This window comes from Lepidochelys olivacea (assembly GCF_965140295.1).
Source record: "Lepidochelys olivacea isolate rLepOli2 genome assembly, chromosome: 13".
NCBI classification, from domain to species: domain Eukaryota; kingdom Metazoa; phylum Chordata; order Testudines; family Cheloniidae; genus Lepidochelys; species Lepidochelys olivacea.
Genome location: NC_140423.1, coordinates 13038198 through 13050465, shown reverse-complemented (window position 1 = coordinate 13050465; position 12268 = coordinate 13038198). Strand labels below are relative to the sequence as shown.

Genomic DNA, 12268 nt, shown 5'->3' with positions numbered 1-12268 from the left:
TGGGCAGCCTGGAGCTTCCCCCAGCCATTCGTTTGCGCCCTGGAGAGGATCCAGTCTAGCCCAGAGCGCAGAGAAGGAGTGGCTCTGAGCTGCGGGCTGCCTCCTGAATGGCTGGCTCTGAGCCGCCCATAATGAATGCCCAGTCTCCCAATCCATCCCTGGGGAGGAGTTATGATAATACTATTGCCATTAAGGGCGTCTGGGCAGGGAAAAAAACCTCAGTGACTCTTCGAGGGAAGATTAGTCCCGAACCAATCTTCATGCCTGGCAACTAACAGAATCCACCCGGGGGAGCTGCTCTTCCCCAGCACCGACTTGGATATTTACTGCTTTTGGGGCTGGGGATCTTTTCTGATCTACTATATACATATATTTTTGGACACTGGACGCCATGTTGTGGAAACTAGCAGATAATGTCAAATATGAAGAGGACTGCGAGGTGAGAGCTAATAGCAGTAGGTGAGGGAGGAGGGAGAAGGGGCTTTGTGTGGGTGTCAGCATCTGTACATAAATAGGGGCCAATCTAGCAGTCTTTGCTTGGGCAAGAGATCCCCTGGCTTCCAACGGACATCAGGATTGGGCTCTTAGTCCGCTTCTGTCACAAACTCCCTATCAAATCGGAGGATTTTAAGATTTTTTGTTTCCTGTTAGATGGTGCGCCGCAGATTATATAATCTCCCTAAACGCTGATTCTCCTGCTGGGAATTGCCCAGATGAATAGGGAGTGGGGTTAATGGAAGCGATGTGCACCTTTAGGCTTTAAATCTGGTCTCTTACCTTGTCCCCCAGCCCCACGTTTCTTTCCTTGCAACATTGCCACCCCGTCTAGCTGGCTGCCAAACTTGTCAGGCTTCCTCATTGGTGTGTCTCTGGCTCTGAGCTATTGAAAGAGAGGGACAGCAAAACCCTACTAGTACAAACCAAAACCAATTTCTCTCCCCACCCCATCCCCAGGAGAAACTCCTTTAGATCCTGCCAGTCCGGGAGCGCCGCTTGGGAGCAGAGCAAATAACTCTGGGGGTGGGAGGGGGGAAGGAGTTCTGAGTTTTCTTCTTCCCTCAACCAAACGGATGTGTTTAATCCGCTCCAGATTGTGCCTGCTCCCCAGATAAATCCGTGCACTAGTCCCACGTTAAGCAAAGTTCGGCCATGTTTGTGTGTGTGTCTCGGAGCTGCAATGCGCCCCCAGACGGGGAAAGTTTGGTGTAAAAGCAGAGCGCACACCGGAGCAGGGGGCGGCGGGTGCCCCAGCCTGTTGGACTGGTTCAGGGGGACCCAGGGTTAGGACTGAACCGCCATGGGGAGCCAGGTGGGAGCTGCCGCCGGGGAGAGATCTAGGGAGGAGAGGTCCGGGCTGCGTGGCAGCCAGTGGGCGCCCTTGGCACGGAAACTATTTAGCTGCCAGCCTCAGCCGGGAGCGCAAAGGAGCCAGCGCCTGTCGCTGGCCCTTTACCCAGCGGTACAAGCGACTCCCACTTGCCCACGGCCCGGTAGGGGGGAGATGATTGTCTCCCACCTCTTCCCTGGGGCTCATCCCAGATCGGGGGCGGCGAGCATCTCACCGGGCTGGGGGAAGGGGTGCATGGGGTGGGGGGGCTTCCTTTTCAATCCTGATTCGAGACCTGCCCGTTTCTCTCACGAGAGTCGAGCAGCCTTGCGAGGGATCCGCGGTAATTAGCAGATCAGCGCTCAGGTGCCTGGCCGCGTTGGCTTATTCCCACGTTTCCCTACCCAGCCCTCTTTCCTTGTGAAACTTCCCCCACCCACCTCCTGCTTTTTGATCTCTGAAAGCGGCAGCGTCTCCTCCTTTGCTCCATTGGTCATGGTCTGTATGTTTGGCTCCTACAGATTAGCTGCAGTCCCCACTTCACGCTCCATTGGGACCCCATTGAGACACCCATTCTCCTCTTATTAACCAGCCCTGTTATTTTAATGACCGTGAAGCCAGAAGCTGCTAAATCCCGGGATCAATTCAATTGAGACATTTTAAGCTTTGATTGCTGAGTTTTTAAATCCGAGAGTTTCAGCTGAGGCGACTGGAGTAGTAGGACTAGCCCTCTAAATGGCCAGACAGCTATTCGGACTCTGAGCTGAAACTCCCCCCCCCGTACCCCCCAGGTGCGCGGTGCGCCCCCAAAGCAGAGCAGACGTGAGCCGCGAGGTCTTTGGAGAGAAGGAAAATCAGCTAAGAGAGAGGTTCGAACTGGGCTCGCAGTCAGTTTAGCCGCTCTCCCCCGATTGCTGATGGGGTTCTTCAGCGCAGCCCCGTTTGCCCAAGGGTTTGTGTTTAAACTCGCCCACAACTGACCACTTACAGGGTATTTGAACACTTCCCCACCCCCCCACACACACTTTGAAGCCAGGGGCCTCAAATCAGGCTGGACAGGAGGCAAGGAAGGGAGCTTCGCCCCTCCCTCACCTTCTGAATTAGTTTCTCAACTTTAATTTAAAAACTTCTCTGCTACAGCAGCCAGAATTCCTCACTTTGTAACAGTCACTTTTTTACAGATTCCTTCCCCAGACTTGAGTCTGAATTTATTTTAGGAAGCGAATCTTCTAATCTTCTAATTCCCGGCTCCACATACTATCCTCACCCAGGCTGTGGGATGAGTTAATTAGATTCCTAGACGAACTGCTAAACGTTGAGCTTCTTCTCTTTCTTTGCTCCCGCTCCCCCAAGAGGGTGACTCCAGCCCCGAGATTCCCTCTACAAAGGCGCGCAGGGTGTGTGACCTGGCCGTGCGGAGTGGGGCAGGCAGCTGTGTGTGTGTGTGTGTGTGGGGGGTTTCCTGGCCTAGTTCCAGCCGCGGAGAGTTCCGCCGTTGACTCCCCCGGGGCCAGAATTTCCTGCCTGTTCCCAAGTCAGGCGCTGGAAGGCAAGCGATGGGGAGCGGGGACCCCCTGGCTGTCAATGGGCAGGGGCTGAGGCTAACCTCCCCGCACTAATGGGCTTCTGTTCTGTCCCTTTGCTTTCCAGGACCGGCACGACGGGAGCAGCAATGGGAACCCCCGGCTCCCCCACCTCTCCGCCGTCAGCCAGCACTTGTACAGCCCGGGCCCCCAGCTCTCCCATTCCGGGACGTCCGACTTCCAGCCCCCCTACTTCCCGCCCCCCTACCAGCCTCTGCCTTACTCCCAGGCCAGCGATCCCTACTCCCACCTCGGGGACCCCTTCTCCATTAACCCGCTCCACCAGCCTCCTCCCCCGCCGCCCAGCCAGCAGCCGGCCGCCTGGCCCAGCCGGCCAAGCCAGGATCCTTCCGGCCTGGTCCATCATGCCAGGCCTGGCCTGGTCCCTCACCTCTCGGCGCTGGAGAGCGGCTCGGTCGGGGGCAGGCGGGAAACCTACAGGCGCTCCGAGCTCCTCCTGCCCCACGGGCACGGGCTGGACGCTTCCACGCTCGCCGAGAACCTGGGGCTGCACGAGATGGCTCACCAGATGGAGGAGGTGCCGGTAAGTCCCCTGGCAGGGCCTGCTCCGTCTGGGGTCCTGGCTACTCGCGGTGGCCGAGCCCAGTCAGAGCAGTGAGCCTGATGCCGGCAGGGCTTGAGAGAGAGCAATTAACCAGGGTCTCCAACCCCGCGGATACATTCTAGAGTGGGTGTGAAGGACGGGGGGGGGGATCTTAGCCCCATTTGGGGGTGGAGTGGGCTGGATACGAGTAGAGAGGCCAGAAAGCATCAGCCCTGGAGGCCAGGTGCCCTGGTGTGTCTGAGGGGCTTTGTAGCTGCTGCTAAGGGGAATGGTCCCGCTTTGCGGTTTAGCTTCGATATCTTTCTTAACGCAGAGAAAACTAACCCCCCCCCCCCCCCATCAGTCAAAAGCTGGAATCAGTGGGTGCAGGGGGTGGAGGGATCCATATGGACTCCAGAGTCACTTTATCTAAAGGAACTGTATTCCCCCCCCTCTTCTCTCTCCAGAATGTGGAAGATCAACACTTATTAATGCATGACCAGACAGTCATTAGAAAAGGTCAGTAGATGGCATTCTGATTTACTTTTCCTTCTCCATAGACGAAGTTTGATTTGTAGATGATACGTATGGCAAGTTGATACTTTGTTCCATTGCTTTAAGAGGATCTGTCTAAAGGCAGGAAGCCCGACTTTTATTGCATGGTGGCTTTAGCTATAGAGGAACGCTCTGTTTTTATCTACGGTGATATTTAATGGTGGGGATAGTTTGGAAACTGCGCTGCTTCCTTTGGCATGTCGAGTACAAGAAAGCCTCTCTTTGCAAACCTTCCATTGCGATGGGAAGCGAGTTGCCCTAAGTATCAATGGCACCAGCAGACTGTCGCTGACACCTGAATCTCTTATTCTGGACCTTTGTGCTACAAGTAGCCGTAAGAGCAAAACGATGCCGTTGTGTTTATTGCTTTCCGCCTTAGCTAAAGAACAAATGCACTTATCCAGGAACGGGATTTAAATGCAGATCTGACATTTAATTTTCGACGCAAATTCCTTGTGTATACAATGACACGGGGGCCGGTTTTGCTAAGAATGTGAGGCAGGGGTCCGTTTGCTGTTTCGGTAGTAGGACAGAAAGGAAGGGGCTTGGTTTAAAATCTAGCGAGGAATTAGTTAAACTAGCACAGAGCCATTTGCACTCCATGGTCCTATAAAGCGGTTAGACTTTATCTGGACTGGAATGGTTTGTAGCTGTTTAAACAAGCGTGAAGCGCGGATCGACTCTCAGCTTAGTTTACAGTCTTGTTTTCCTGTTTGCAGACAAACTTGCGCTTTGTAAATCAGGCAAGTTTTTTCTAGAGACTGAAGTGGGACTTCAGATATATATTTATTTGAGGGAAAGCAGAAGCGTTTGTCAGAAACGCTGCCGACTGCCGAATTAGCTCATGGGAGAACTATTCTGCTCTCAGAGACACCACTTCAGAATCTTCCTTGCTAGTGAACAAGACCAGCCCTTGCTGTTTAACCCTTTCTTGCATTAGTTGCCCATAGCAATGATTCCGTCTGGCTACATTTCGTTGGTAGATTAGTATGATCGGTTTACAAATATGCTCGCACTGAGGTTTAATGTCCCTTTGCAAAGTCTGTTGCCCCATCTCATGGTAACGATAACCGAAAGCAAAACTGATGGTGTTAACTGTTTTCAGCTGTAGATATTGAAATATGTGGCAGGAATATACTGGAATTTAATTAAAGGGAGAGAGGTAACTTCTCTGAACAGAGACTCCATATCTGGAGGCAGAAGATGAAATTCAGTGCTGCTTGGCACCCCCTAACTCCCATCATACCTATTTGGCCCTGGTCTAAGGAGGACGGGAGACCTCTCTGTGCCTTTGGTTTGAACGAGATTTTTGTCGATAGCCGAAGGATACTAGTTCCTGCCTACCATTGTACATGCTTTACAGCCCTGATGCTCATTTTTATAAGCCTGAACTTGCTAACTTCCAGGATATTATGTCCCTGGTGCATGCTGAGTTTTGACTGCACATTTAAGGAAAATAAGTTATATTCTTAATTGAATGTAGCAACTCTTGAAATTTACTGTGACAACAAAACTAGCCACAGTCCATTATTAGTGGTACTGAGGCTAACTGTGGCATTGTTGGATCAGTTACTCAGGACAAGATCCAGTGGTGGATGTTTAAATGGAGCTAAACATTAGTTTTGTGTTAGACTTGTAATTTCCTCTCTCTCTCTCTCTCTCTCTCTCTCTCTCCTTTTTTTTTTTTTTAAATCAAATACCTGCTTTTCCACCTGGCTCCCACAGGTCCCATTTCATTAACAAAAAACAGCTCGCTGAGTCTCCCCTGCCAGAAGGATGGATTAATTGGAGTGGTGATAAACCCCAATGAAGTGTTTTGTTCTGTTCCGGGGAGACTTTCTCTGCTGAGTTCCACATCTAAATATAAAGTAACAGTAGCAGAGGTTCAGAGAAGGCTCTCGCCTCCAGAATGTCTAAATGCCTCCTTGCTAGGAGGAGTACTCAGAAGGTAGGTAGGCTACCCTTCTCCCTCCTATCCCCATGACTTTGGTAATCCTGTCTTTTGTTGTTCCTTTTTGCAAGCATTGTATAAAACTGAACTGAATAACTGGTGTCTAAAGCATTTTATAAAACTTAAAAAAAATAACACTGAATTCTAATAGGCTTTGGAAATAAAACTCCTTTGCACCTCTGGCGCTTCCCAAAGTGAAGTGCTATAACAGTTCTCACAACAAATTCTCATTCCCTGTTAAAATCTGATTCCATCGCTGGAACTGCACAAGGAGAATTTTCTTTTTTCAGTGACAAATCATCTCCCTGTGGAAGTGTCTTGGTTACTATCTTGTGGTCTTATAAGACATTTCCCCCACTTCTTATTTTTGCAAACCGTTTAATTCATATTACGTCCCATTATTATAGCTATGTTTTTATTATGGTATAAACTTAAAGGCAAAACATATTTGATTTGGTTTCTGATGTGTGTTTTACACTGAGGGATTTGTGGCAGAGCCTTAAAAAAGTAGGTCATTGAAAAACAGAATCAGCTTTTTATTCCCCTCCCTCCAAAAGAACCTCATTAAATGTCAGTAACTTGATTTCCCATCTTTTAAAATAATAAGTATGTCCCCTTGAAGCTAAATTAGGTCACATCTCTCTCTCTGTCTGTCTACTTACAGAGCCAAATCTAAAAATGGTGGCAGATCATTAAGGGAGAAACTGGATAAAATTGGCTTGAATCTTCCAGCTGGTAGAAGGAAAGCTGCAAATGTGACATTATTGACATCTTTGGTGGAAGGTCAGTCGTGTGTGTGTGTGTGTGTGGAGGGGGTGTTTTTGATGGTTTTTAAAAATTAATAAAACGACTTTTCTGTATAAGGCTTATAAACTGTAATCCAAACACTGACAGGATGCTGATCAAGCCTAGAAAAAAGGATAGACAGACAGAGCTATTTTAAAAAACAAGTTACAGGCCATTAACAAACTCTGCTGCCTGTTAGCCCTCCCAATGCTACTATAAATGCAATTATGTTTTGGTTTATCTCCTCCTCAACTCTAGTTGTTCATGCCATCCTTCAGATCAAATAGGGATATCTGACTATATTCTATTATTCTGTTATTTTTCAACTTGATCATATCTGAACTGTGACTAGGGAGCTGAACCATTGCATTAACTTCAGTTTTCATTCACGGAAGCCATTCTGTGTAAACTAAGGAATTCTACATAGTTATTTCCATACTGTAGTGAAATTGACAGGTGTGAGAGCAACTCCTTTATACCAAGCAGTTCCAAAGTCCCCAGTGGGATCTAGCTTGTTTAGTCTCTGGCGTATGTAGAGAAGGGATATTTCGGGGGGAGGAGGCGGAAGCTTTTCCAATTTTGAGGTCTTATATATTAGTGAGTTTGACTTCCTATGGGGAGGCTTAAAAGCAGTGGAGCAGCAGACTCCAGTAACTGGCCCTACCTCAATCACATCCTCAGAAGCTTTCCTAATAAACATGCATATAAAGTGAGATTTACAGCTTTTGACTTCCTGATAGGAAACTGGAGCTCATTTAATTTGCAACATGTTATGTGGTCCCTGTATTAATTTAGCTGGGCCTTTTAAAAATGCAGCTTCTTGTTATTGCTATAGTTAATGGAAATGGAAGCAGCAATTTAAGTGTGAACAATACTTTGAAATCTCAAAATATTGTTCTAACTTTTACTTTATTAGATCCTTATAGGAAGGTAGAATTGGAAGACCAACAAAAGAGAGAGAAAGCTTGTCTAATACATTGGTGTGTCTGTGTATTACACTCACGCTACAGCTAACCAATAGTTCACAGTAAAATTCAGGGTTTTTGTTTGAATAGATAGCTTTAATTAACTACTAAACAGTAGCCCGTCAGTTTTAATACAATAATACAATCATCTGATAAGTTGCACAAGTGTGCAAAATCTATTTAACTTCAAAATTTTACCGACAAATGGAGATCAGTTGCCAGCTGTGTGATCATGATAAGAATATATGCCCTTTAATCATTTTAAGGTGAAATTCTATCTGTACCTATGCAACATAGCTAGATACAGAGACCCATATATAGTCCTCTGATACAAAGGGAACCAGAACAATTATTTTTGGTAGCACCTGTTATGCAGGTTTTTCTCAGTGTCTCTTCCTCAAATTCAGATGATCTATTAATTAGGAAATAACAAACAGTATGGGGAAGATCATACTAACAATGGCTTTTTCAAAAGTGGGGGGTATATTCTGAGAATTAGAGTTTTTGCCCATATTTCTCTTACCTTCTAACAGTGAAGGTTTAATTATAGGATCTAAAACATTCACCTTATCACATGTCCCCACCCCAGGTGAAGCTGTACATCTTGCTCGTGACTTTGGTTATGTATGTGAGACAGAGTTTCCTTCCAAAGCAGTGGCTGAATATTTAACCAGACCACACTTGGGTCGTAATGAGATGGCTAACAGGAAAAATATGCTTCTTGCTGCAAAGTAAGTATGGAGGGCTAAAGGGGGAAGAAAATGCTTTTTGGGTTACTGGAAGAATGTGCGATTCTGTAAAATACTATTTGATTTTTGCTTTTAATAAAAAACAACCCCTTCAACCCCCCCGCCCCTCAAAGGTCCATGTGAATCGGTAATACCAAAGTCAGCATAAACCCTTATGGTATAGTTGAAACCTACATGGTCTATAGAAATGACACTAAACCTCTACAGACTAAAACAGAAGGAGATCTTTTCTATAGAATTTTTACATCTGGCTAATTTTAATATTGTATAGCAGGGATCTAGGATCTAATGAAAACCCACTGGTGTCAAGAGAGAACCACATTGACTTCAGTGGGCTTTGGATCAGTCCCGTAATACCTCTTAAATACAGCACTCCATATCCGATAATGTAAGGACTACTCTTTTTGTACTCTGCAATTACAGGGGTTTTTTTTTTGTTTGTTTGTTTTTAAAGGGCATCACGTTGTATATCCTGCTGAATCAGTGAAGTTCACTCAGTGTACATGAAATGAGCAAAGCAACTTAAAAATACATCTGAAACTTAGGCCCCTGATCCCGCAAGCATTTATGCATGCGAGTAACTTTATGTGCTTGAGTCGGCCCATTGACCATTCGTGTGTATTGTTAAGTTGTATTGTTACGTGCATAAGTGTTTGCAGGATTGGGGGCCTACATTTCTGATGAAGAGGGTAAATTAAATGCCCCAGTTCAGCTGCTTTATTCATTGTAAATCACTTAAGTGCATCTGTGGAAGTTCTCACGGACACTATCCCTAAATTGATTTAAAAAAAAAATACATAGAGCAATTGAAGCAGAACCAGCTAGACACCAAAGCAGAAAAGATTATCCTTTGGAAAGTGTGTGTACACGTGTATGTATATAAAGCTTGTCCAAAACTGACCCTAAAAAACAGGCTTTATTCTATAATTAGACTGGAGAATATCCTTGTAGTGATGTAGGTGTAATAGAGTGTAATTGAGTTCTGAAATCCCTTTGTGATTGCTACACAGTCTGAATCGCTGGTTATTTCAATTTAAAGGATTCTGTATCTTGCTGCTTCTTTTCTTAGTGCTAAATCCTCTCACAGAGTGCCTTGCACTTTCCAGCATAAAGTCTGAACCCTTTTGTGTCTTTCAGGCAGATATGTAAGGAATTCACAGACCTCCTCACTCAGGATAGAACTCCTCTTGGAAACACTAGACCTAGTCCAATCTTGGACCCTGGCATCCAGGGCTGTTTGACTCATTTTAGCTTGATCACACATGGCTTTGGGAGTGCTGCCATCTGTGCTGCCATGACCTCCGTCCAGAACTACCTAAATGAAGCATTAAAAATAGCAGACAAAACGTATATGAACACTGGCGACCAAAGTCCTGCAGAAACCAACAAAAACATTGATAAAATGGATAAGCACAGGAAGTAAAATGAGGGAAACCAGACTTTCAAACTGTTCCTCCAAAACACAGACTGGGATCTTCTTGCCTACGGGGCATGTAGAAATTTGGTTACTTCTCCTTCTCCTTCCCTCAGCCACCTTCCCCCCCATCCCTTTTTAAAACAACAAAACATCTTATTCAGGATCTTCACTCCCTCTGGATCTGTAAGACAAGTCTTTCTAAAGCTGCAGTTCCTCCCTTAACTGTGGAATCCGTTACCAGAAGATAAGTACTGGTGTGAGTGTATTAAAATCCTTTGCTGTTAAAGTGGTGCTATAAAGTCTTTGGTGGAAATATACTAAGAGAGACGTAGAGTTTTCAAACATCTAAGTATCTAGTGGTGACCAGCGACCGTGTATATTTTTTGAGATATGGATTTTGGATGGGATACTCTTCATTATCTGGAAAAACATCAGGTTTTTAGTCTTTAAAGCCAACAATAACTATAATGCAGTATTAAACAATGGTATTTAGATTTATGTACATGGTGTATTTTATAAACACATGACAAACACCGAGATCATTTTGTTTTGCTTTATTTTCAGACTACCGTAGGAAAAAAAGTGAAATCAGTGTAGATGAAAGAACTGTTTGATGCATTTGATATGCTTATTTTAATATTTTTTTAATGGAAATATTCAGGCTTTTAAAAATTGCAGTTGTCCACAGTGGATATTGTCTTTTTAAAAAAAGACCAACAAAAACAACACGCCCCCCCTCCGCCCCCTAAAGAATTGCTAGTGCAAACTGAAAATAAATGCTTTTAGAAAATCTTTTTCTTTGTCTAAGGATGTTGCAGCTTTATCCACATATTTATATCTGGTCTCGTTTTTAAATTGAAAAAGAAAAAAAACTTGAAAGAATAGGCATACACTGTAACTTTTTTTTTTTTTTTTTTTTTTTTTTAAAGAAAACATTGTTTGCCTATTTAGGGAAAAATATATATAAATATATTTCCAGGGAGACTTTATGTGTATTAAGGGAAACAGTGTGTTGAATGTACATATTTATTTATGTGTAATTTAATGGGATTTGTAAATAATGGTGAACTTTTTAATACTTTTTTTTATAAATGGGTTTCAAATTTTAATTTTGGTAAGTATTTCAAAGGTAATGGGGTAAGCTAAATACATCTTTAGGTTTATGCACAGGTATGTTATACAGGGTATTTAAGATTTTATTTTTTAATTTTATTTTAAATTCTCAATTCTTGCCACTGAAGATTAGATTTAATCTGAGGGGTATGTTCTACAAAGCAATAATTTTTGTGTACCATTCGCCTGAGAACTGAGTAGAATGAGTGCATGAGGTACGGTGTGTATGTGAATAATGGAGGTTCTGAACTACTCTTTGCATATTTGTATATGTTCCCAATATAATTCTGATGTATATGATAACCATATAATAAAAGTATTCTGGATAGAAGCACTGAATGTCTTGTTACCCGGAAAGTGTTTTCTTTCCACAATTTGTCAATATGGGACACGAGAGGACGCTGTGTATTGTTGTAATTACAGCACTTTGTTCAGATTAACAGAACAGAAATATGTAGTTGTTTGCCAGTAAAACTAATGGTTTCAATTAAATGAGTCATGTATCTCCAAGAACTTTTTGTTTTAAGCTCTCCGTATCATGCCATCTGCCTATTTAAACTAGAGCCACATTTTAAGGTTTCCTTTTCATAAAAATCTGACCCACGCAGCTTTACATTAAATTTGATTAATCAGATGATGCTTAATGATAAATGCTTGCAAATACATTGAATGTGAAACTGGATATCTGACTTACAGTATTAGCTCACAAAAGCTTATGCTCAAATAAATTGGTTAGTCTCTAAGGTGCCACAAGTCCTCCTTTTCTTTTTGTAAATACAGACTAACACGGCTGTTACTCTGAAACCTGTCATTTTATAGATGGGAAGAGGGAGGAAACTGAGGCCTGGAGAAGCTTGGCTAGAGTGCGTAAGTCACAAGAGAAGCCTGTGGCAGGACTGGGAGCAGAACCCTTAACATGTAGAGTCAGTGTGGTGGTACCTTAACCATGAAAGCTGTCCGGCAGAAACTGGAATAAGTTTGTTTTAAAAAAAAATCTTGGAAGCGAATATTCACACATTCCCATAGACCCTCAGCACCTAGTTAAGATTATTGGATAGTGCAAGATTTGGTATGGAACTAAGAGTGAAGGATGATGACACCAGACTGAGGTGACTGCATGTTAACAGCTCAACAGACGGCAAATAAGAACCCAAAATGCATCTTTTAAAACAACAACAAATAATCCTCAGGGTGGATGGGGTTGTGTTGTGTGGTTTTTTTTTGTTTGGTGTTTTTTCTTGGTGCGGGGGAAGAGGACAGAGGAGAGGCTGAATCATG

The 12268-nt window shown here is 44.2% G+C and overlaps 1 protein-coding gene across 1 annotated transcript; it reads left to right on the top strand.

The window, feature by feature from the left end:
- Window positions 1–240: 240 nt before the first annotated feature.
- Window positions 241–10758, top strand: TFAP2C (transcription factor AP-2 gamma). Its single transcript, XM_084646452.1, has 7 exons — window positions 241–439; window positions 2978–3454; window positions 3922–3973; window positions 5735–5957; window positions 6625–6743; window positions 8301–8442; window positions 9598–10758. Exons 1-7 carry the CDS (start codon window positions 392–394, stop codon window positions 9881–9883), a joined length of 1347 nt encoding a protein of 448 aa, XP_084502578.1. The 5' UTR covers window positions 241–391; the 3' UTR covers window positions 9884–10758.
- Window positions 10759–12268: the final 1510 nt, after the last annotated feature.

What these genes read in the sequence shown, in the direction of transcription:
- TFAP2C (XM_084646452.1), top strand. Translation starts at nt 392, where the DNA reads ATGTTGTGGAAACTAGCAGATAATGTCAAATATGAAGAGGACTGCGAG. An exon ending in AATATGAAGAGGACTGCGAG is followed by an intron (nt 440 to 2,977) that starts GTGAGAGCTAAT and finishes TTTGCTTTCCAG; the next exon opens with GACCGGCACGACGGGAGCAG. An exon ending in CTAGGAGGAGTACTCAGAAG is followed by an intron (nt 5,958 to 6,624) that starts GTAGGTAGGCTA and finishes GTCTACTTACAG; the next exon opens with AGCCAAATCTAAAAATGGTG.